The sequence below is a fragment of the Dipodomys ordii genome, unplaced genomic scaffold (assembly GCF_000151885.1).
Source record: "Dipodomys ordii isolate 6190 unplaced genomic scaffold, Dord_2.0 Scaffold119, whole genome shotgun sequence".
Lineage (NCBI taxonomy): Eukaryota > Metazoa > Chordata > Mammalia > Rodentia > Heteromyidae > Dipodomys > Dipodomys ordii.
Window position 1 is genome coordinate 8208709 of NW_012267335.1, and position 24010 is coordinate 8232718.

General features: G+C 44.1%; 1 protein-coding gene across 1 annotated transcript in view; it reads right to left on the reverse strand.

The window, feature by feature from the left end:
* Window positions 1–24010, reverse strand: part of Pcdh10 (protocadherin 10) — a 77700-nt gene that overhangs the window by 22962 nt on the left and 30728 nt on the right. The window contains exons 8-10 of the mRNA XM_013029512.1: window positions 22600–22658; window positions 21988–22094; window positions 14369–14674 (exon numbers count right to left, since the gene is read on the reverse strand). Of these exons, the coding sequence (XP_012884966.1) occupies window positions 14369–14674; window positions 21988–22094; window positions 22600–22658 (472 nt within the window). The remainder of the gene's footprint in view (window positions 1–14368; window positions 14675–21987; window positions 22095–22599; window positions 22659–24010) is intronic.

Sequence of the window (24010 nt, forward strand, 5' to 3'; positions counted from 1 at the left end):
TCTGACTAATACCACCAAATGCATCCTATTCTGACAAACAGCACCAAACACAGCCTATTCTGACTAATACCACCAAATGCATCCTATTCTGACAACCAGCACCAAATGCATCCTATTCTGACTAATACCACCAAATGCATCCTATTCTGACAACCAGCACCAAATGCATCCTATTCTGACAAACAGCACCAAACACAGTCTATTCTGACAAACAGCACCAAACATCCTATTCTGACAAAATCACCAAATGCATGCTATTCTGACGAAATCACCAAATGCATCCTATTCTGACAAGCAGCCCCAAATGCATCCTATTCTGACAAACATGGCCAAATGCATCCTATTCTGACAAACATGGCCAAATGCATCCTATTCTGACAAACAGCACCAAATGCATAATATTCTGACAAATATCACCAAATACATCCTATTCTGACTAATATCACCGAATACATCCTATTCTGACTAATATCACCAAATGCATCCTATTCTAATAAATCTCTTCTTCCTTTGTTAATAAATGAAAAAAATCTAAACAAATACAGAATCACTGAAAACCAGCAGTTTCTGTGGAGAGGAAGCAATTGTAACTCTGGCTGACAATGTCAGTGCCACCCACAGCATCTTTCATATAAAAACTGTGAAGTCTGTTTTATTGTTCCATTCCTTTCAGAGTTGTAGACAGCGTGCTAAGCGCAGGAAGCTTGATCAATTTATAAGAAAATGAGAAAGTTTTGTTCTCCTATAAGAAGTGGTTGTAGAAAATGAGAACATTGTGACTCTTGAAAACAAATTGGGGACTGGAATTTTTTGTCAGGTATCATGTGATTCAGACAAAATGATGATGTTTTCAAAGCAGAAGTTGCAAGTCAGAAAACACACAGAATTATAAAATTTAAGAATAAACTATAAGCAGAGAGTAATGTGTGCGGCTGCAGGAGGCTTGGTAGTGGCTCTAAGACTCTTTGGTAGGTGTCATTTTGAAAGACAAAGGCTCAGGAACACAGACATCAGGCTGAAAGAAGATGGTATATTAGATCAGATTTCATTTAGTAAGAAAGAGAAGAACAGGAAAATGTCTGGGCTGTTAGGTGTACCCACACTGATCTAATTGCAGACACCAGTACCAATTTTCCCCAATTTTCACCGCTTGGACACACGAGAGTCCCTGTCTCCCTGTCGAGAGGTGTTTGGGATGGGAACGCCTCCTTTAAGGCTGGAGGTCACCCCTCAAGGGCAAATGAGCCTGTCCACAGTAGAAGCATCTAACTGCACGGACATCCGTGTGATGATGTCTGAGTGCTCTGTCACAGCTCTTCTCCTGCCCAATGCGATGTGTTTCCTTCTAAAATCTGTTAGGAGTATTCTGTGTCAGATCATTTTTGCTGTTTGCTGTACAAATACGTTCACTCTCTGTAGGTAGACTCACGCATTAGGGGAAATGGGGCTGTGACATTTCCAGTTACAGTTGTGCTCAGTGGCTAACACTGTCACAAAACTAAAGAAGCTCAACCTGTCCTCCCCTCCCACATCTGAGTCTGACATCTGGCCTATTGACTTAATGTGTAAAGAGGAGAAAACTAAGATAGTGTGTTTTTTAAATGTGCTCTGTGAAAGACCGTATTCACTGTGGATGTAAAATAGTGATGTACTGTGGGAAGCACAGTAGGACTCTGGTTTTTCTCTGGGAGTTGAAGAGAAAGAGCATAATTACATCAATTTAAGCCCAGAATTTTAATTGTGTCTATACTTAGACTGATGTTATTATTGTGGTTTTAACTGAATATAGTGTTGCCTCTAACACCTCATCAGTACTTCCCTGGACCAGGTACTTTACCTAAATATGTCAAACAATGTGATCTCCACAATGAGCGTTTGCAAATCTATGTTATAGACAGGAAATTGGTAAGGCTGATCACACAGTAATATCTTTCAGAAGACTGTAGGCTGTTCCAAAGCAGAAAGATCTCTTCCCCTGACCACATTTTTCCTGGGGCAGGGAACTAAAAACATCAGTCAGACGTTCAAACACTCAAATTGCAAACTACAAACTATAAACATCTGGTACACCCTTTGCAGCCAGGAGTCCAAAAGAAGCAAATGTGTTCTTTGAGGAAAAAATAAATTAAAAAAAAACTGTTCTAAAGATAAGAGTTGCAAAGCTATAATAATAAAGTCAGAATGGAAAATGCTTGGGAAAACCAATATTCTGAAAATACCGAAATGGAGAATTTTTCAGGTCTTTACTAAGAATATCACAATTTAACCTGGTGAGTGGGTTGCAAACTTTATGTACTATAATATGCACATACTGGCTTATACACATACGCGTGTGTGTGTGTGTGTATGTGTGTGTGTGTGTACTAAAAATTCTACCTGAATGGAGGGCTGGAGGCTTGCAGAGGGTTGGAAGAGAAGGAAAGTGTCGCTGCCAACAGTGCCTGTGCATGTTCAGGTGGGTGGGGCCGACACATGAATGACACAGTGCAGGCAGGTGGGAAGGCTCCTAAACTTCTCTCTTACAGAGCAGGGCCACGCCGGGCACAGGAGATCACCAGCCATCAGAGACCTTGTTTCTTCTACATTCTCAACCAGACTTCTAACGATATTTCTAAGGTTCCCGTGAGTTCTCTTGGGAGTATCTCAGTTTACCTACCGACAGCTGATTTTCAGTTACTTTAATGATCTTACTGAGACATCAGTCGGCAGTAAGTTCAGGAGCATTAGTCATTTTCTTATACTCCAGGCCTTGAGAACATCTGTGTAATGTGATTCCAGGTCAAAGAAAAAGGAACTTAAAAACCTAGAGTAGCTTGGTGTCCAATGGAGAGCCTGGTTGAAGGCCATCACACCGTTCTACGTACACAATGTTGGGAAGACCTGAGGCACTAAGAATGGCTGTCTTTAATTTCTCTTTAGTTTTAAACTGTGCTACGAGAGACCTATATAATAAGTAATAGCACTGAAAATAATATAATCTATTGATAGCCTTCACACATTAGAACAGAAAATAAGATAAACATGAAAATTTTTCAAGCATTAGAAAATGGACTGAGATCTACAATGAAATTCAGAACAGTATCACCTGCCCTCCATAACTTCAATTTAAAAGGAAGCTACTCCTTCTCCAATGTAGGCAGAGCACACATGCTATAAGCATTGGGAAAACATAATTTCTACAGAGAATTACAATGCAGTGAAGGATTTAGCCAGGATCGTGTTAATAAACTGAAACATTAATTGTGAGAGCCTATCATGTTCCCTAAAAAATAAGACATATTGGAATTACTATTTTAATCCCAGTAATCAGAATGACTGAGTATTTTGTTGTTATAACTTACAAATAACCAGCCACATCGTTCTGTAAGATTTAGCAATATAAATCACCAAAATCTTTAGTATAATTTAAGCTCTAGGGAATCCAACTTTACTTCACTTTGTCAACAGGAAGCATTTCTGCAATTGTCTACTTCAAAGCAGTCCTTTTGCCCATGTGAAATTAGTACGATCATGTAATCATGAACAGACTTATAATTATAGAACACTGTGCACGTATCTAACTTCAGAATGTTTTACACAGCCTGTGTTTCCTCAGTTTTATCTGAGATGCTTCTTTGATGAGCACAGAGAACTTTCAACCATTTGGGGAATTTGGTCATTTTGCTGTATCATTTCCTTTATCATATGTACAAGCTGCATGTCCAGCATGCATCGAACACTGTTCGTATAAAATTTGGCACTCACATTTTGCTAGTTCTGGATTCAATTATTTTCCTTCTCAGTTTATTTTTTCTAAAGTCCTGATTAAGCTTCCTCATTACCAACATAAAGCTACCTTTTAATAGATTCTCAATCTAAATGTAAATATCACCATGTGGGATAAAGGGTCCGAGAACTGCGACACGTAAGGGTGGCAAGGGTCAGGTGACTGGGAACAGAAATGATGGTCGCATCATTTAACTATAAGCTGTTCCATTCTGACAATGGCGGGGGGGTTCCTTAAACTCGGCAAAAGATAACATGCTACAAAAAGTGCCAACTCCTAAATCAGACTAACAGGAAGAGCCAGTGCTTGACAAAGCCCGGCATTTTAAACCTCTACTCGTGTGTCTGCGCTTTGTGAACTACAGATCATCTTCACATGCTGGCCTGTGCCTTTAATATACACAATTCTCGATATCGGCTGCATATTTATGTAGCGTCACTGACATTTGAACGCTCAACTTCTGCCCTCTGCACAAATTCCCACGGCTCTTCCTACGACTGTGATTTCTTAATTTTTTGTTCTGGACACTGTATACGCCATTGAAATTCATTGTGTAAGCTGTGAAAGAAAGACTTTAGGAAACTGACGTTCTTCCTCTTCCAAATACTAAAGGAAGAAAGGGAAGCAGTGGCCCACGGAGACACAGAAAGGGATGGCACGGGCAAAGCCACATGGTTCTCCAGGCCGAAGGGCGGGGGACCCTCCTGTGCTAGGTCAGCTTCAGCAGAGCAGTGCTGGCAATTCAAGTGACCCTGGGCCTGTATGGGGGGGAATGGGGGGGAAAGACAACCCCCCCAACCTCCCTTTTCCTCCCCCCCTGCCCCGACTCCCAGGGCCGCACCCAGGGGCAGAGCTTAGAGATTCCAGGCACAATGTCTCCAGGAGCCAAAACCAGTGCGAGACAGGTCCCACCCTGTCTAAGGGACTATGACCCCGCAGGCAGCTCCTCTGGCTGGGGTGGCACTTGTTTCTGCTTGAAGGGTATTACATCACCTCTCCTCTTTTCTGCTCACTTCACAGTTTCTCAATCATTTTTAACACGTTTTAGATGTGCTGATTTCCAAACTGTTCATTTCTTTATTTAAAGTCTCCTTGTTAGCATCAAGGTCACAGTCCTCCCCCATGCTCTACTTGGGACTCAGACAATCAAGAAAGGCGCATCGACAAGGCCACGGCTCCACTCTCAGAATTCAAGGTAACAGAAACATATTTCGTTATCTTTTTGGTTCTCAAACAATTAAGTCAACCAAAGATAATGTGTCTATCATTAAGAAAGACAAGTTTTAAGCATTTTACATGGTCTATTCTAAATACAACACACACACATACAAATACCAAGAATCACAGCCAAAACAGCACACCCACTAACTCAGATGTCTTTGTAGCTCATGCATCTCTGTATATCCCATTCTACAATGGCTTTCCTAATATTACTAAAGAGATATTTGGGTGTTAAAATGTCAAGGAACTCAAAACACTCAAAACACTCGTTGATTGCAGCCATATGAAATTTTAAAAGCAGACAAAATAATCTCTTGTTAAGACCAGAATCCCACTAACTCCAGGGACTAGAAACAGCAGGTAGAATGACAGACTTCATGCAATACTTCTAAGGTTTCGCAGTACCTAGAAATGTCTTCATCACCGATAACCTATGTGTTCTAATTTCAAAAAAAATTCTCCAGCTATTTTTATAGTCATCTATGGACATATTGTATCTTAAGAAAATTTGAAAAAACAAAAAACAAGCATTTGTAGCTTCCTTTGGAGCTGTGCAACCATGAATCAAGCAAATTGCAAGCACCGATAGTGAGAAAGTCACAGGAATTCTGACAATAAGTAAACAATGATTGTGAAGTCATTTTCAAAGAGAGAGATTATTCTTGTGTTAAAGTAATCCTTAGCTTTAACAAACGCAAGATGAAATATTAGTAAATGTAACCGTGGGATTTCTGAGTGTTTGAAACATCGAAGAGCAAGGGAAGTTGCGTCAGTGTTTGGAGAAAATCCAGCCAGGAATTGATGTGAAGCATGAAGTGTGCAGTGTGCTAGTGTCTTTGTATGTGTGTGTGTGTGCGTGCGCACGTGTGTGTGTGTGTGTGTGTGTGTGTGTGTAGGCTTGATCAGCACACCACAGTAAAATATTTTAAATCACAACTTAAAATAGGACTCTGGAGATGCTACATAATATTTTTTGTAACCATTGCTTTTATTAAAAAAGATTGAGATAAATCACAAACCAGTACAAAGCTACCAAAACATATCTGGATTACCCTCTCTAACATAATCATCTGATGTACAATTCTACAGAAAATAAACCTCGAAATTGCTCTATTGGGTTAGCCCACTGCATTTTCTACACAGTCTCTAAGCATAAACAGCAACAGACAAACGACTTACTAGCTGTGACATTTTGGAGACCCCTCCTACCTACTACCCTTTAAATTAAACCTATGTGTGACAGCCAGACTTCGGCGTACTGAAGCATGTGATGTAGATGAAAACTTCCTGGACCAAAACCCTGTCTGCTGTGCGCTTTGTGGTACATCCCGTCAGGAAGCTAACGGAAGGCCGGCCTTCAAGAAGGGGCCCAGCCACTTCCTCACCCCAAGGGTTACAAATTAAACCAGCAACTGATTGTACTTATCTATGACTTTCTGGATTACTTCTATGTATAGGTGTTTTAAAAAGACACTTATTTACAAATTATGACCCACCCTCCCCCCCAAAGAAAACATTTACAAATATGCTTTTGTAGATTAAAGGAATATTTAGTTTTCACTGATAAACTAATGCTTTTTTTCTTGCAATAAAACTATTACCTTCCTTGAAACACATAACATAGAACCAGAAATCTAGCTCCTGTGCAGGAATCCTGACTAATCTGTCGCCCTTAAGAAGTTAAATTCTGACCTTCAGTAACAGAGAGAGGGACTGAAATGGACTTCCTGGCCTCTCCACAAGCTTCCTGTGGCCAAGCTCACGAAGTCCGACGACAAAGTAGCCATAAGGAAAATAATGTACTTAACACCTCATATGTTCCTCCTCTGAAAATTATGGATGTAGCTATTAGCAAACAGTAGATTAAAATATCATGTTTCGGTATGGGACACATGTGAGTATATGCATGTGACTGACTCATGAAAGTAGAAGAAAGAAAGAGAACCACTTTTCAAACTCAAAGCTATCAATTAGTAGGTTATCACTCCATTATACATTATACGATACAAGTACATATTATGGTCATGTATATGAACATGATCAATGTTCAGATTAAATAGTATACCTTTAGCCGTTTAGTTAATATAATTTATATAGCTAATAAATGCATCTCTAAAAAGAGAATATGGCTAAGTCAGTTGCTATCTAACATATGTAATATATTCATACTGAATATGCAATATTTAATGTATGTACAATTGCTCTTGCCTGTGTAACTTGGGCCGTACAGTTTGAGTAGACCATGTATAGTAGTAATTGTGTGCTGTGACCCAGTGATGTTGCACATCCTCTCCTGATCTAAACGCATTGCAGGATTGGGAAAGACTTCTTGGGCCTCAGTATGAAACTTGAATATGTTTTTCCTCTACATAACCATTGGAATTGTACAAAGTACAGACTTCAGAGCTCCCTCATTCATACGACTTAACCTTAAAACAATAAATATCACAGTCCAAAATGGTTTCCAACCTACTTTATATAAATGATGCTATAGGATTCCTCTAAAAAGTATTTTAGCAGACTCACCATCCCCACCAAAACAAAAAATGAAAAACTAGCACATTGAGTATTCCATAACATTTAATTAGATTTATAGGCAATTCAGTTTGTATATTCCATACTCATTTACAGTATCTTTATGAGTTATCACATTTGTATTTTGACTCATAATTCTTCAGTGTGATGAGGCAGGAAAAATTCCCAAGCAGATATTCCTTTCCATTGAATAATTCTAGTTATATTTTAATTGAGAATCTTCTGTTGAGGGCTTGTGTGATGGAAAATTGCTTGCATGTGCTTACTTCCAATGTACAAAACAAGAAAGAGGATGGAAATGCTCTGAAATATAAAATGAAGTATGTAAAATTAACATGCAAGATGCTAACTCAACAAAATGAAGCATCTAGGTTCTTAATGTGCTAAATTTGAAGTCAACAAAGTGAAAAATACGTGTGAAATATCTTCCCTTCCATTGTCAACAACCCAACAGAGTAGAGGACAGTAAGACACTAAATAAAAAATTTTTATGTGTCATTTTCTCTTTATACTCTGGGTGTGTTTGTGTGTGCTAGTTCTTGGCCTTGTGCTCAAGGCTAGTGCTCTATCATGTGAGCACTTCTGTGTTTTTTGGTAGTTAGTTGGAGATAAAGAGTTTCACAGGATTCTCTGATTTGGCTGGCTTTGAATTGTAATCAGATCTCAGCCTCCCAAGCAGCTAGGGTTACAGGTGTGAGTCACTGCATAACTCTGTATACTTTTAAGTGACAATATTTTATTTGTGCCTATTCACATGAGCTCACCATGATAATTAAGAGCCACATAAACAGATAACACGTATGTGGGAATAAATAAGACATGAAAGTGACTCAACCTAGAGAACCTATGTACCTATTACCTCCATAAAACCACGTGTGTGCACGGTGAGGGCCGTGCGTGAGGCTGCTGTCACACAGCACAGAAACGAGCCTCAGAAACAGGGCACAGAAGGGAGACACGAAAGTGCTAAGACACAAATTAATTAATATAAAGAAACGTGGAACCAATCGAGAAGTCGTATCATTGAGAATTCAACTAATTTAAAACACATAGCAGCATCAAAAAAAATATTTTCAAGGCACAAAGGTTTGCTGCACCGTGCGAGCACTTGTGTGTGCACGTGTGTGCACAGGAGCCGGAGGGATGGTGAGCGAGTGCCAGCCGCCTGTCTGTGCGTGGTCTCGCGCTGCGTGTGGTCTCGTGTGCACCTTGGCAGGTGCAGTGCGCAGAGCTGGGCAGCCAGCACCTGTACCCCGGGATCAACGGGAACACGGAAGACACGTATTTTGGTAGAGTTTATAATTAGTGAGAATGTTCCCGTACATCATCGTCATCTTTACAACGGTTTGGATAAGCCATATCCAAATGACCAAAATGTGGTCTTGTGTCTTAACCCTCTGTCTCTTGCACAGGCCCACAAAGGTAAGTCTGTTGGCTCCACAAACTATGGAAATACTTTTCAACACAGGAGACAGACTTTCTTGGTTGTAATTAATTTCAAACCCCTTAGGAGGCCAGATCCGACATGATAGGAGCTAAAAGTACTGAGGCCTAAGTAAGTACAAAACAAATGCCAGCAGAAATGGATGGCTGTGTGGACAGGAAATGGACAGCTGCTTCCTATCTGCATCCTGTTAGATTTTTATAACTTGTACGTAAATCAGATTAGTTGAGATAGATCATTACCCCAGCCAGTAAAGAAGAAGCAAAATAAAATGGCATTATCTTCTGTAACTAGAGTGACAAGGCGCTGCAGACTAGCATCAACATCGGGCAATGGAGGAGGGATGGGCACTGTGCACAGATCGCCATTTCAGAGCTGTGTTACAAGACCACGTGCCAAGCAGGAAACCGCAGCTGTGGGCGCGCACAGCACAGGAGCTCCAGCTCCTGCTGTCCTCTGCTTTCTTCTCCTGGGGCCGAGGTGAGTAAACTATTTTGATTGTAAGAGATTTAATCATAATCCCCGAATACAGGAAGTTAATGGAAAAGTGGAATAACTAGTGTGATTCTAAGACAAGAGATTTGCGGCCAGAGACACACTAAGAAAATAGGAAATTTAGGTTCACGAATCTAGCGGTAAACAAGTTAAGACACCTCCCCGAGAGGACCCCCGGCCGGCAGAGGTGCACAGGAGCAATGCGTATCAATAACACCATTAATTATTATGTCAAAAACTGCTCGTCCCTCTAGAAGAATCTCACAGAAGCAGACTGAAATAGTGAAGAGACTGGGAGCAATGTTATCAAACAAAGCGTGCTCTACAATTCCAACCAACTGAAGACTCGGTCCACATCGCATAGACAGATGCCTGCAAGATCTCTCCCAAAACGAAGTTCACGGAGGGACACAGGCGAACTCCCCGCCATGGATTACATAATGGGTTAAGTGTTTGACGTCTCTTTTCTTGTTACAATAGGTTATAATACTTGTAAGATTTCAAAAGAACACAAAAGCTGGTGAAACAAAATAAGACAGCAAGAGGGAAATTTTGGTATACTGTGTTGCTTGACATGAAGTTACCAGCACTGTCTCATAAATAGTTCACTCTGGTCTGAGGATTCTAGAAAATTCCACAGATTTAGAAATAGTTAAATCATTACAGTGGTGCTATTTTCACTGTACTATTAGATGACACTTTGAGTAAAAGCTTTTTTCACAAGTATATTTCAGACAAAATAGCATGTGATCTCCTGATCATGTCCAGAATCAAGGGATTGGTTATGTTTTCTGGGAAAAAAATAGCAAATTTCCAAGTAATGATTTTATGGCTTTATTAATGAGGGATTTAGATGTACTGAAATCGGACACTCATTCATTCACTGACAGTATGCAGAAGCTGTTCAAACAGGAAAGCCAAGATCATATCGAACAACAGCCTCAAAAGCCTTCACTCTTGTTAGGTATCTGGGTTTTCTAACTACATAAATAATATTTTCAATTATATCTTCTTTTATTTATATTTCTGATTTGCTGAGAATTACCAGGGCTTTTTTTTAACATATGATACAGTTTCTCTTTTTAGAGATGTCCATAATCCTAAAATTCAAGCATACAATGTCCATAATTCTAAAAGATATCCCTGGAATCTTGATGATAAGAATGCAATGCTATTTTTTGGGGGGGTTCCGGTCGTGGGGCCTGAACTCTGGGCCTGGGCGCTGTCTATCAGCTCTTCAGCTCAAGGCTTGCGCTCTACCACTTGAGCCACAGTGCCACTTCTGGCTTTTTTCTTTTTGCTTATATGGTGCTGAGGAATCGAACCCAGGGTCTCAGGCATGCAAGGCAAGCACTCTACCACTGAGCCACCTTCCCAGCCCATGAAATGCTATTTTTAAGCTCCAGAGAATATTTTGTCTCAGACTTAAAATAATAACTTAAAGAAATAAAAGCAATGGTCAATTTTAATTATATTTCAAATTGGTGTTAAGATGATTATGTTATTCTAATAAAAATTCAAAGTAAACACAGCAACATTTAACTTTCGCCAGTGATCGTAAGTGCGGTGTTTGAGATACAGGCTGTAGCCCACACATCATCATCTACCTCTTTAATTTTTCAATGTATTCTTGATGAAGCAGATGAAAATGGTAACACTGTACCAAAAGGTGTTCATGAGTAACTCAGAAAGTGCCGATCAATGGGCCAGAACTGACATCTAATTGTCAAATGATTCACGTCTTTAAAACACACTATGTCCACCCTTCAGGGACTGAAGACTGCATGCAGGAGTATTTCTAAAATGGGCCTAACTTTCTGTCAGTGCTAGTGTCTGAACTTGAGGTCTTCCACTTGCTAGAGAAGTCCTCTACTGCGTGAGTCAGGCCACCAGCGCCTTTTGCTGTGGGGTCAGTTTTCAGGCAAGCTCCTGTGCTGGTCCAGGCCTAGGTGATAGCTCCAGCTTCCCTCCTACCCTCCCCAGCCAGCCCGAATGGCAGGTGCGTGCCCATATACCCCGCTCCTCAGAAATTGGATCTCACTCCACTTTGGGCAGAGCCAGACTCTAGCCGTGATCTTCTTGATTTCCTGTCCACAAAACAGCTGGGATTACAGGCAGGGGCCATCAGACTAGCTTCTTTGGTAACATGAAGTCTCATTAACATTTAACAAGGCTGGTTTCAAACAGCAATCCTCCATAGCCTGGCCTCCAGAGTTGCTGGGATGACAGCACAGAGTACACTCTAATATGGGCATATGTCAAGATCCTTATAAAAGAGTTTCTTATTATAGTTAACTGCAAGTTAGGGATAGAAGTTGGAAGTTATACAAGTAGAGATGATGGTCTAATTAATATTTTAACTGTATCACCATTTCTGCATCATTACTGTATAAATTACAGTGATAGCTTCATTAGGCTGTTTTAGAGTTTTGCAAAATTAGCTGAATATACAGCTACTTTTCCTAACATTAAAATGTACATTATGTTCATGATAAAACTAAATGCACGTTTAGCAAAAGTAGAAGAGCAACCTCAATAATTATTTAAACATTCTGATTAAAAGCAAGTAATTGGTGTCAATTTTTAGCTTCTTTAATTACATAAGGGATGTGCTTTTCAATTTAGAAGATGAGAATATTTCCATTCCTGATGATAAATGACACAATATTAAAAAAAAACATCACTTGTATGAACGAGAGGGAAAAAATGGTCCAAGAGGCTGGCTTCTGGTTTGTACTATTAAATAACAAAATTCCTTACTCCTATGAAATCAGGTCAAAGAAGTAATCCTAACAATAATTGCATGGATATGAAGTGACATGAAACACAATTAAACATGTACGAAGAGTTACCGTTAACTTAAGTACAAACTAGTCTGTTTCTGCTCATTTGTCATGCATGTTTTAACACCAATCTAAAGCGATAAGCAGTGTGAACTAGTGACAATGAATAATAATAATAATAATAAAGATGCCATTACTAAAAGGTAGATTTCTCACCATGTCCTGACAGCATACAAATGAGTCTGCACAGGTCTGATATGACAGGGAGGAGTTCTTGGGTTGCTAGCACCATGCATCTGTGCTGCCAGGTTCCATATTCCTGAAATCGGGATTCTACATAACGAGTCTGGGTTCTCAACACATAGAAGAATTTTCACTAAGAGGGAGGCAGGATGATCATCTGGTCTTATCAACAACTACTGTTAATGTGACTCTCATCAAAGAGGAAAGTTCATCCACCGGTAAAAAGATATTTACAATTACAGTTCTACATTGAAGTATAATCATCAAAACAGCAGCTCATTGAAGGCGTTAGAGACCAACTGATTCTCCATTGTATTTGAAGTCCATTTCCCTGACTAAATGTGTGGAAAGCAAGTGCTTCTGTTATTCGAAAACGTAAGTTTCAATCCCTCTCAACACCTTCTTACTTTCTGCCTTCAGATTATTGCTGATGCATTCCTACAACACAATCAAAATCTTAAAAGTGAGATAGCACTTCATTAAGCTACTAAAATTTTGGGAAAGGTTTATTTTTGATAACAAATGACAGAAGTTCAGACACCAATTTAAGAGAGAAAGTCGCTGTTCCTGGCCTCACTGACAAAGCTTTGGTTTGAGGCCGCTGGGGCTGCCCAGTGGGTGTGGATAGCTGAAGACTTCAAGGCCCAGCTTACCTCCCAGTCACCTGTTTGTGTTCCCATTGCCAACCCTCACTTCAACCCGGCTAAGCCCAGATCAGTAACATACAGGAAGTCAAAATTACTTGGTTCAAGTGCAAAGGTGCTATACTATGCCATGAAAATAGTGTGCGTAAATTATTTGACAAAGCTCAACAGGTTCTTTGATAAAATACCCTGTGACCACTGTGGCCTGCCCGGTTTAGCGTCTGTGGACACACCTGTCTACTCCCATCACCGGGCTGGAGGCCGAGGCTCAGCTGGGAACCCATTCTCCTTCACCCCCTCCTTCTCATCACCGCGCCTCACCGCCAGTTACGCCCTGCCCTGTTCTCTCCTTAAAGACTGTCTAGACAAAGCTTTCCTTGCTGTTCTATTAGTCACAAAAGAAATGATACATCTGCAACCTGTCGTTTCCAGCTGGTGGCCTGGCATTTGTTTTTCACATGAAGGAGTACATCATGGAGGAGGAAAGAGGCATCGTTGAGCCAGGAGCCAGGAGCCTTGACGTCTTCAAGGGTTATTTATGTGGTTAGACCAGGGCGTGGAGTTATCTGACATACCCATCTGCTAACTGAGCAGATTCTTGGGTGGGAGAGAACCAATGGGAGGATTTCTTTACCGAGAACTTCAAAGGAAGTCTACCCCAACCCTGGAAGTACTCCAACCCTCCACAGCAGGGTCTACAATGCTCCTCCTCCAGAGCGGGGTCCCGCGACTGCCAGAGCCAGAGCACATCAACTCGAGTAACAGAAGAAGACAGCTGCTGGGCCTCCACCGGCATTCCTCCACTCTGCTGTGCCTCGCACCCACCCCTTGGGCGGGGAGCCCCTCGCTGCTGTCTGGACCAGCCCAGAGTGTCTGACACCTCTGGGGCACCACAGCCTTTAGGCCAGAATGCTAGCTAGCGTCTGTCAGGCAAATGAGATCTCTGGGGATGCAGGGTCTCCTATGTGAAATCAGCCCTTGGGACTGCACGGCGATGCTAAGCAGGGGTGCCACACCCTCAGGACATGTGTGGCACGTGTGGAGAGGTGTTGGTGTTTTACACTGTCCACCAGGAGGCCCTAATCATGCAGGAAAGGGCTTTCCTACTGGCCTACCCAATCTCAAGTGCTGCCTGCACCCAAAGGTACCTTACCCCGTGTCTACAACCCACCTAGGATCCCCCCACACCCAGCACGGCGACCACGCTGACAGCCAGGACTGCGGGGCTCACACTTACTCAGATAGGGTGGTTTGTAAGGCGCTCGTGTATTGGACAGCAGTCCGTCCAGCTCCTTCCTCTCCAGGGTGCTGTGCAGGGCTTTCTCCTTGCCGAAGGTGGAGAAAGACCGCTCGGCCCCAGGCTGGGCTTCCGGAGCTTCGAACACCTCGGTGTCGGGCACAGAGTCCATGCCCGGGACGTGCAGGTTGCTGCGGTAGTCCGCGGCCTGGCGTCCGTCCGAGGGGACGAAGGACGGCATCCAGCACCGGTCGGAGTGGCCCAGGGCCTTGCACTCCTCCGTGCAGTTGGAGAAGAGGTCCATGCCTGCACGGAAAGCACAAGGACACACGCTGTGACACGCTGCGGTCTGGGCCGCCATGCGGTGGACACACGCCGGAGGGCCTGCCGCCCTCAGGAGGTGCTCCTGCCTCAAACCCCCGGGAGCTGAGCCCGCTGCTTTACTTCATCCTCTTCACCAGCTAAACACCGGCAAAGCTGCCGGGTCGACCCGGGTTCTAAACCACCCAGGTACAGAGGGAAAAGGTTTGCTCCGACGATATATGCACATATGTGTGTGTGAGGGAGGTGGGTGTTTATTTATTTACTCGTCTTTATTTGCAGTACATGGGCCTGAAACTGATGTCCAGGATATCTGCAGGATGAACTGATGATTCTCTAAAAGTCTTTTGTGAGGTTCATAGCAAAAAAGAAAAAAGGGAAAAATCACAAGTAAGCCCTCATAACCCACACTTCCCAACGTCATCTGGTGCTTCTGTTCTTAGACATCAAAGTGGAAGAACTATGCCAAGTGCTCCCAATGGCATGTCTGGTATTTCTAGACATAGAAGCTAGAGCTGAAGGGGGACCTGCGATCCATCAGCAAGATGGCTAACACGTTGACTGGGAGGCGTTAAGAAGAACGGTACACTGGCTGGTCAGCTGCGCGTGTGTTTTCTCAGCCCCCAGCAAGCTGGCTTTCTAACAGTAGTTCTTACTGGCTCTCTGGAGGTGCCTATTATTACAAGTCATTTATTGTTTAGCACCTTAGACAATGCCAGAACAAATGGCCTAATTAGAAACATCAAGGTAACCAAAAGCAATCTGAGGCAGGAGCAGATAATATTGACAAACAGCTTATTTCTCAATCTGCACTGTAAACAGTTAGCCCTCTCGGCCGGCACGGGCCTGCTCTCCTACTCCACAGTACCAAGACTTCAAATGACAGCCTCACTTTCCATTGTGTGGTTGGACAAACAGAAGTGTCCTGTGTCATCCGATAATGATTACAAAAGCTCTTCCCGTTTCTTAAGCAAGGAATTCAAATTTTTTAGTACTGCACAACACTGTTTACTTTTTTATTATTATTTTATTTTTTTGCTGGTCCTGGGGCTTGAAGCCAGAGCTGGGGCGCTGTCCCTGAGCTTCTTTGTGCTCAAGGCTAGCACTCTACCACTGGAGCCACAGCACCATTTCTGTTTGTTTTCTGAGTACTTTATTAGTACTTTATCTCACACATTTTCCTGCCTGGGCTGACTTCAAACTCCCATCCTCAGATCTCAGCCTTCCTACAGGCATGAGCTACTGCTGCCCAGGTATCTGATATTCATTTTGATATGTAGCACTACACAGAACACAAAAATGGCATCTCACTGTATTTCTAAACGTAACTTATTTATTCAACACGCTTTAAAATAATATTGAACTAAAATCACTGACCTATACAGATAAACCATGAGATGCAAAATCAAGAAAAACTGTATTTTTTAAACCAGAGAGCAGTATATATCTAGCAAACCTACCTGATTGTTACTTCTATAAATACCATGAACAGTAAGAGCTCTCAAAGGAAATTATCTTCTAAACTCCCAACAATATTTCATGATGCATTGATTTATACGTATTTGTATGTGTTAATGTATTCACAAAATAATTTTCAAACTTATGTGATTTCTATGTTTATGATAAGAGGTTTTGATTTATAAACAACCAATTACATATATTATTTCTCAAAAAGTGGCACCAAGCCCCTTGTCTGTCTAGCTCATTATGTAATAACTTTTCTTTAATTTTAAGTTAAACTATGTACAATGCTGAGTCTGACTTTGATTATAATATTCCATTGATAATTGTCATGCCTAAGCCTAGAAATAAATTGCTAAGCAGTGAACTGTTGAAGAGCAGAAACGTGAGCTGAAGCTGGGATTAAGGAGTCTAAGAGCAGCATGGCATGTATCAATGTTTTGAAAGACACCAAGAATGAAGCTCAGGCCTTAATCCTACCTCTGCAAAAAGGAGAGAGGGTGAGGGAGAGAGGGAGGGAGAGAGAGAGAAGAAAAAGGTAATGACAATGTCTCTGACACAGGTAGAGACCTGTTTATTTTACTTTGATAGAATAAACTATACATGAGCTATAAACTTTTACTGTTGTACTGGTGCTGAAGCTTGAACTCAGGCCTGGGCACTGTCCCTTAGCCTTTTCACTCTATATTGGTGCTCTATCACTTGAGCCACACCTCCACTTCTCACTTTTTTGCTGGCTTATTGAAGATAGGAGTCTTATGGACTTTTCTGCCAAGGTTAGCTTCCAACTATGATCATCAGTCTCAGCTCACCCTCCTGGGTGAGCTACTAGCACCCAGCTAAGGGCTTTGTTATTATTTCTTTACAGAAGAAGCTATTCAGTACTTGAAGAGTGGGCAAAATTATTATTAGCAATTTCTTTACTTACAAAATAAACATAAGATAAGACACTTGAAGACCTGGTGGTATTTAAGACAATCCTTTTGAGTGTTGAGAAGGCCGTGGTGCACAATTTGCAATTAATACAAGTTTTCTTCCCAGGACAGATGAATATCACATACCAAATAAAACCACACAAAGCCTTTAGCACATGCTTCCTCTGCCCACGTTCTCTTCTAATTCTGAATACTACAGTCTCCAACAGAAAGCTGTATTAAACTACTAAGAAGGCTCTGCTTTACCAGGTATCAGAAGGTTCTTTACATTTTATGCTCCTGTATGTGGATTTTCCATTCAGTTGTATTTTTTTTCTCTTAAGTATGTGCTTTTTTAAAAAATTCTGTCTTTCTCAATTAATTGCTAGAAATGAGTGAAAATTTCCTTAGGTCATGCAGAAAAGCTTGCATGACGAGATTCTGTACAAAGAGTACATGTCACACATGTAAAACAAGTATTTGTGCATATGAAGATTTTTGCTGAAAGACAATGTCTCGTGACGGAAGGGAAATGACATCCACGAAGTGCATTTGATTACTTCATGGATTAATTCTTCACAATAGAATTCCCTTAGTGAAAATACACGCAGCTTCTTATAACTAGAATGAAAGTGAGGCCTGTGGAATCTTGTCTGCTATTTGAGAAGTTTTATCGATCAAACTAGTAGATCTGCTTGCATGGGGAAAAATCAGACGTAGATATGAAAATGAAAAACATATCAATCAATAAACTTCAAATAAGTAACAAGAAATGAGCTGGATGATTTTTTTTCCATTGGTCATTCAGACAGACACTCTGAGGGCCAGATCATAGTGTTTGCCCACCCTGACTCTGGGGAGCTATCCCATGATGCCATTCTTCCTTTTTAAAATATGTTTATGATCTTTAAGTAGTTGTAGGAAGGAGTTGCCGTTCAACAAGGTGGTTTATGAATAAAGAGCACAATCCTTTTGTCTTTACTCTCACTCAATACACTATCCCTGTAATTACCAAATAGAGGCATGTTTAACTTCAGTTGTGTAAAAGGACCACAGTATACAGCATGTTGCTTTACCTTGAAATGTAAACACTCGTAACACCGACGTTGCTCTTAAAAATTCACTTGTGGTTCCCACACAATGCTGAACATTGAGTAAGTTAACTAGATTTTCCCCCCAATTCCCTTGGTACTGAAACTGTGCATTTTTTCAAGAGTCAAAAAATGTAGGCCAAACCTTCTTTGGAAGTTTTGGTACAATCTAAGAAACATCCCCACATGTGTTTGAAATCTCCCACTTCAGTTACTTGTCTCTTTTTACAGTTCTCAGAAATAATCTATATTGCTGACAGCTGATGTGATGGGCGGTCTGGCTACAACGGTACAGTCAGACAAATTTTCAAACACGTATTTTATGACTTGTCCCTTATAGTGAGAAGTAGGGAGTTCTACTGAAAACAAATTGTGATCTGAACAATGCTAGAACTGTACTCAATGTGTGTTGGCTCCTGATGATACTGATAATACAAATCATGTGCATATTTCTTTCTTGTGTTACAAGCCTCCAGGAAAATACCAAGTGCCAGTTTTACAGGAAACAGCACTCCAGTTATTGAGACACTTTCTTGCCTTGCTTGTAAATTCTGAACATGGAAAACTAAACAATACTGATTATATCTAGGAAACATCTCCTAGGGCCAGATTTTAATCAAAAACTTAAAATCCATCCAAATCTTATCATTACCTATCATCTATAAAACTTTATGGTTTTCTCCATTTTTCTCTTACATATCTGCTCTGATTCTAAGTCTCCTCACATTATCAAACCGTAGCTGGGAGACTCAACAGAAACCAGAGGAAGGGTTTTGTGAACAACGGGTCCACGTTAATTTTATTAGAAAGCTAACTTTCCAGCCGCAATGCCGAGCAGGAGCACGGATGTCTGCGTGTGTCGTCCCAGGGTGACCCTGAGTGCCGAGTAATGCGGCTGATCACACTCAAGGCACGGGGTTCTAAACTCTCAGCCGAGTTTGAACCACGCAGGAGACACATCTCCTCAGAATTCAGCAGCCAGCACCCCTGGGAGATGAGCTCCCTACTCCGGAGGAGCTGGCTGTTTCCAGCGGGACCAAGGCCAGTCAGTCCCCTGCTACCATGACCCCTTTTCAACATGTTTTAAAGGATCACGATCTTAAGAAAAAATAGATTCAAAACGAACTCTAATGTGGGCCTCCTACACCTGGGCACACTGTCCGCACAGGGGGACGGCCCAGGCCCGAATCGGGACCAGGCTCATGGGGACACGGAAAGGCTCCTGGGCATCCCGGGCAGCTGCCTGGATGTCCAGAGCCAGCTTGAACAAGACTGGGGTCCGCAAGGGGCGTGGCTAGGTAGAAAGGGGAGGGGGAGAGGAGGAGCGCAAAACCAGGACTCTTCCTAAAGGAACCAGTGCAGGGAACACGGAGCAGATGATCACACAAGGCCAAGCCACGCTGCGTAAGGTGGGAAGAGTTAACACACCAGAAGAGGTCCTTCCGGACCGGCTCTCTAACACCAGTTTCACTGATAATTTAACTCTCCTGCCTGCAGTGGAAAGTGGGATTTGCTTACTTGGTCTTCTGCGCTAACCTTGAGATGCCTACGAATGAATAACGCATCATGGTATGCATTCTCTTGCCTAATTTTGAAACTTTAGAGAGTCATTAGTACCTGATGTTACCAAGCAGCGCAACAGATTTATTGAAGCAAGTTCATCCACCTTGAAATATCATAGCTACTTGTTGTGAAGTTTATAACACACATCTCAAAGTACTATGAAAAGTTCCCAAATAAATGCATTTAGGACTTGAACTTAAATAAGGAAACACTGGCAATCGTCCTGACAATGGAATTAAGGGTATTAGACCTGAGGATGGTTCCCCACACGAACACGCCACCACCCCTCCCGGTGAGAGCTACACCGTCCCCCACACCAGTGACCGTGGGCAGGGCACCACGTGTCTCCCTGTAGTGACTGAAATAAAGAAAAGCTCTGGTCCTTCTGCAGTGCTTTCCTGTGTCCAAGAACTGAAGACAGAGGGAAAGAAAAAAGGAGAAACATTTGAATAGAAAAATAAACCGCCCTGCCTTTTTCACGGCTTAGCAGAGCACAGTAACGTGCACTGGCATCTCAACTACCTTGAGAGCAAACTCGTCAAAATGGCCGTGGGAGGCGGAGGGGTGAGAACACATCCTCCTCTCCTCCGCTCCTCCTCTCCTCTGCGCTCCTCCACAACGATGGGCATCCACCCCCTCTCCTCGGGCAGTTTATTATGGCTCATTATGTCTCGGGGACTAAACTAATTGAAATGTTTATTGAGACTATAGTGCTACAGGAAAAAAAAATTCAAAGGCAGCAGGCAAGAACTAAATGTGCCTAAAGAAACATGTCTCAGATAAGCTCCCTTTATATCAAACATTCCGACTGAAAACTTTTTAAAAGACTGACAGTTACATTGGAGACTGAAAAAGAATCGACGCCATCCATTCTCAACGTACAGTTTTTAAAAGAGAACAATAAATCATCTACCGCAAATAGGGCAAAAAAAAATGAAAGGGGCTTTGTGCCACGGTGTAACGCACTGGCTCGGCGCGGTTTGTTGTCGGGCTCTGAATAGACGCTCTCTGTTCAGTGGGTGCGGAGACGCACTAGGCCAGGGACCTCCGGGCACTCTTGGCAGCTCTCAAGTCTCATTAGGTCTGCATATTAATGACTCGGGGTGGTATAAAGGGAGCCTTGAGCTTGGCTCCCTGTCTCCTGCCCGGCTTCCCGAGGCTCAGGCAGCCATGGTGCAGCACCCGCCCCCTCCCAGGGGGGGAAGGGGGGAGAGGAAGGTGGATTCCACCTGCCAGGCCACCACCGTGGGGTGGGCACTGCCCTTCAGACTCCTCAGGCCCCCCCTCCCCCAGCACCGTGAGGAGGGCTGTGTGGCCTGAGTCGGAGCCTATCTCCTGTGACAATCAACTCCACTCTGGGGTGAGCAGAACACAGCCCGGACGGAGTGAACCCACACACAGGCACTACCTTGGCACCTCCGCGTGCACCCCACGCCCAGGAAACTCAGAAGCCAGGAGCCAAAGCCCAACTCTCCACAGAAGACACGCAACAACGCCCAGGGGAACCCAGGCGCGTGGAATCGCTTCCACTTCAAGGAAAGTGTTCAATTTCTTCTAAGTTGCCTTTTATAAAAGACCTTATACGAGCGAAGACCGAGCTTGGAGAAGAAAAATTAAATGAAAACTAAACGGAAACTGTGTGGCACACTGCAGCTCCCGTCACACTCACAGACATACGAGATCAACAGCTTCTGACGGATCAACAGCCCCAAGGGAAATATGGAGAGATCTAGCGCTGTTCAAAAACGCCTATTATATGAAAGGTTTATTAGGCCAGCAGTCCTGACGGCCTAGGGCCGAAGCCCTGTCCTTAACGTCAACCACCAGGCCCTCTCACGTCACGCTCAATGGACAAAGCGCACTGCTCTGGAAAGCATCTCACCAGAGTTCTGGTCTCAGGCTGTCTATTTATCTCCCTGTGACCTTGCGCAGGTCAGTCATCCTCATTCGCCCCCTGTGCCTCATTGATAAATAAACCTAACAGGAACTCCCTTAGGTAGGTGAAGGCAGGAGACCTGACCAGGTGAGCAAGCCAAGACTACCTGTGGGCAAGGTCATTTCCCCCATCATCATCCCAAAAGCAAGATACCCCTCACAGCTCTGTGAAGGACAGGTCCCCCTTTCCCCTCTTCTCTGACAGTCTAGGTGGATGCCAGCTCTAGAACCTCCAGCCTTTAGGATGCAGAGAGCAGCCTGGAACCGGACCTTTCCCAGCCATCCCCGTTCAGAACTGGAAAGCCCGCGTGGGCGCAGCGTGGCCACCACTCACCAGCTGACTGGCCGCGGTTGGTGGCGTCATGGTCACTGTCTCCCTGCTCGCTGTCCCCGTGGCCACTGTCCTTAGAGCTCACAATGTCTGCTTCCTGGAAGGCAGAACTGCAGGGAGGAGAAGACCACTGTTAGAAGAAAACGTGGAGACATTCTTCTGCCACCACATGGCCGCAGAGAAGCGCTGCAGAGGACGGCCTGCCAGGAGAGCCAAGTCCTGGGAAGGCCATCACTGACAGCCACTTTCAACTCAGCTCCTCAGACTGAGGATGATGCACTGACTCCATCTTGCACACAAAGCAGACATGGAGCTGAGGTGGGAACGGTTACAAGAACTATCCGAAGCGACCAAGGGACTGCAGCCGGCAGATATGCTGCCATCTGCACAGGGATAAAACATTCTGTTTCCAACTGACTGTCCTGGAGCCTCGTGGCCTTCGCATTTATGTCTGGCCTCATTTTAAAATACTCTGTCGTACCTTTTCTCTTCCCTAACTCAAGATACTTCATGCACCTTATCTTTTAGCATGGAGAAGCATACCTGCTTCCTTCTGCTTTGGGGAGGTAGCAAACTGTCCACTCACTGAGCCAGGAGAGAAGGGAGGGTGCATACCTGTTGACCCGGCGTGGTCTGTCGACTAGATAGCTGAGCTCCGTCCGCTGGTGTTTCGTCTAGGAGAAAGAATAAATAAGTCAAGAGCATTTGGATGCTCACGGTGTGCCTGTGGAGAGAGGCACCAGATCAGTCCCGGCGGTGTGGGGTATTCTGGGCACTTCCCCAGGACCTCAGCCTAGGGCCCTGCTGGTGAGGGGGGGGGCAGTGGAGACATGTATAGCCCATGATGTGTTTTCCAGGCAGTTGCCAAGACTGTTAAAGATGTTGGTCAAAATAAATGTCTCTGTGCACGTTTTAAAGGGAGAATGCAAAAGCCCTCATAGCCGAGATTCATAGACTCCTGTCTGAAACAGAGTCAGCCCAGCATTCTCTTCTCCTCCTCTCAGTGACACCAGTGTTCAAGCGCATTCTGGTTAACCCAAGAAAAGCAGCATGCTCAATAAGCAAAAGGGTTGGCTGTTTCAAAGAAGTATTCTGATATTCATTTTCCCAGGGTGCTTCTGATACAAATGAGCTATACAAATATTGGGGAAATCAGCGAGTAACATGTGAGACTTGGACCCAGCCTGGCGCTGCCAGTCCTGCCTCAAACCCACCTTCCCCTCTCCCCATCCCCAACTTTTCTGGTTCAAACTTGGCTTGACCCACACAAACCCTTCCTCTCCATCCCCAGCCCGCCTCCCAGCTCTGCCTCTCCTCCATCTTAAGAGGAAGGAAAACATAGGCTTGATAAGCCAGCCCAGGTCCCTGGGGGAGAAGGCCCAGAGGGCAGCAGGCTATGGGGAGCTGGTGGCAGGGCCTGTGCCTGGTGACCAGGCTCTGGGCTCCACTGGGGTCCGGGCAGGGGTGGGGGGGAGAGCTGCTGCCAGGAGGGCTTCATTCAAATGCAGGCCTTGTGGGCTGGGGGCCTCCAGGGCCTGGAGAAAGGCTGTGCTGGGCGCAGCCAGCCGCGTTTGCAATCACGGGTTAGAGGAAAAGGGGGTCGGAGGCTCAGCCCCGCTCCCGCTCAGAGGCCTGCCTCCCCGCCGGCCCGCTGGGCCGCCTCCAGCCCCCTAGGGCTCCGGGACGCCCAGCCCTGGGAGCTGGGTAACCAAGGCAACGGAGGAGAAGCAACTTCACCGGGGCCTGGGATGGAGGCCAGGGGAGAAGACCTCAGGTCCGCCCCCAGGCCGGCCCGCCCCCTCCGTCTCCCTCCTCCCTCCCCTCCGCCGCCCTCCGTCCCTCCTTCCCTCCCTCCAGCCTCCCCGAGGAGGCGGGGACTTGGCCTGGGAGGAGGTTGGGCGCCGGCGGCCCCGGGGTGGCAAAGCGGCGGGGAGAGGGAGGGAGGGGAGCACCCGGGCGGGAGGAGGTGACCGCCCCCGCCCCGTGCGCGCGCACACGCGCACACACGCGCGCACACGCGCACCCA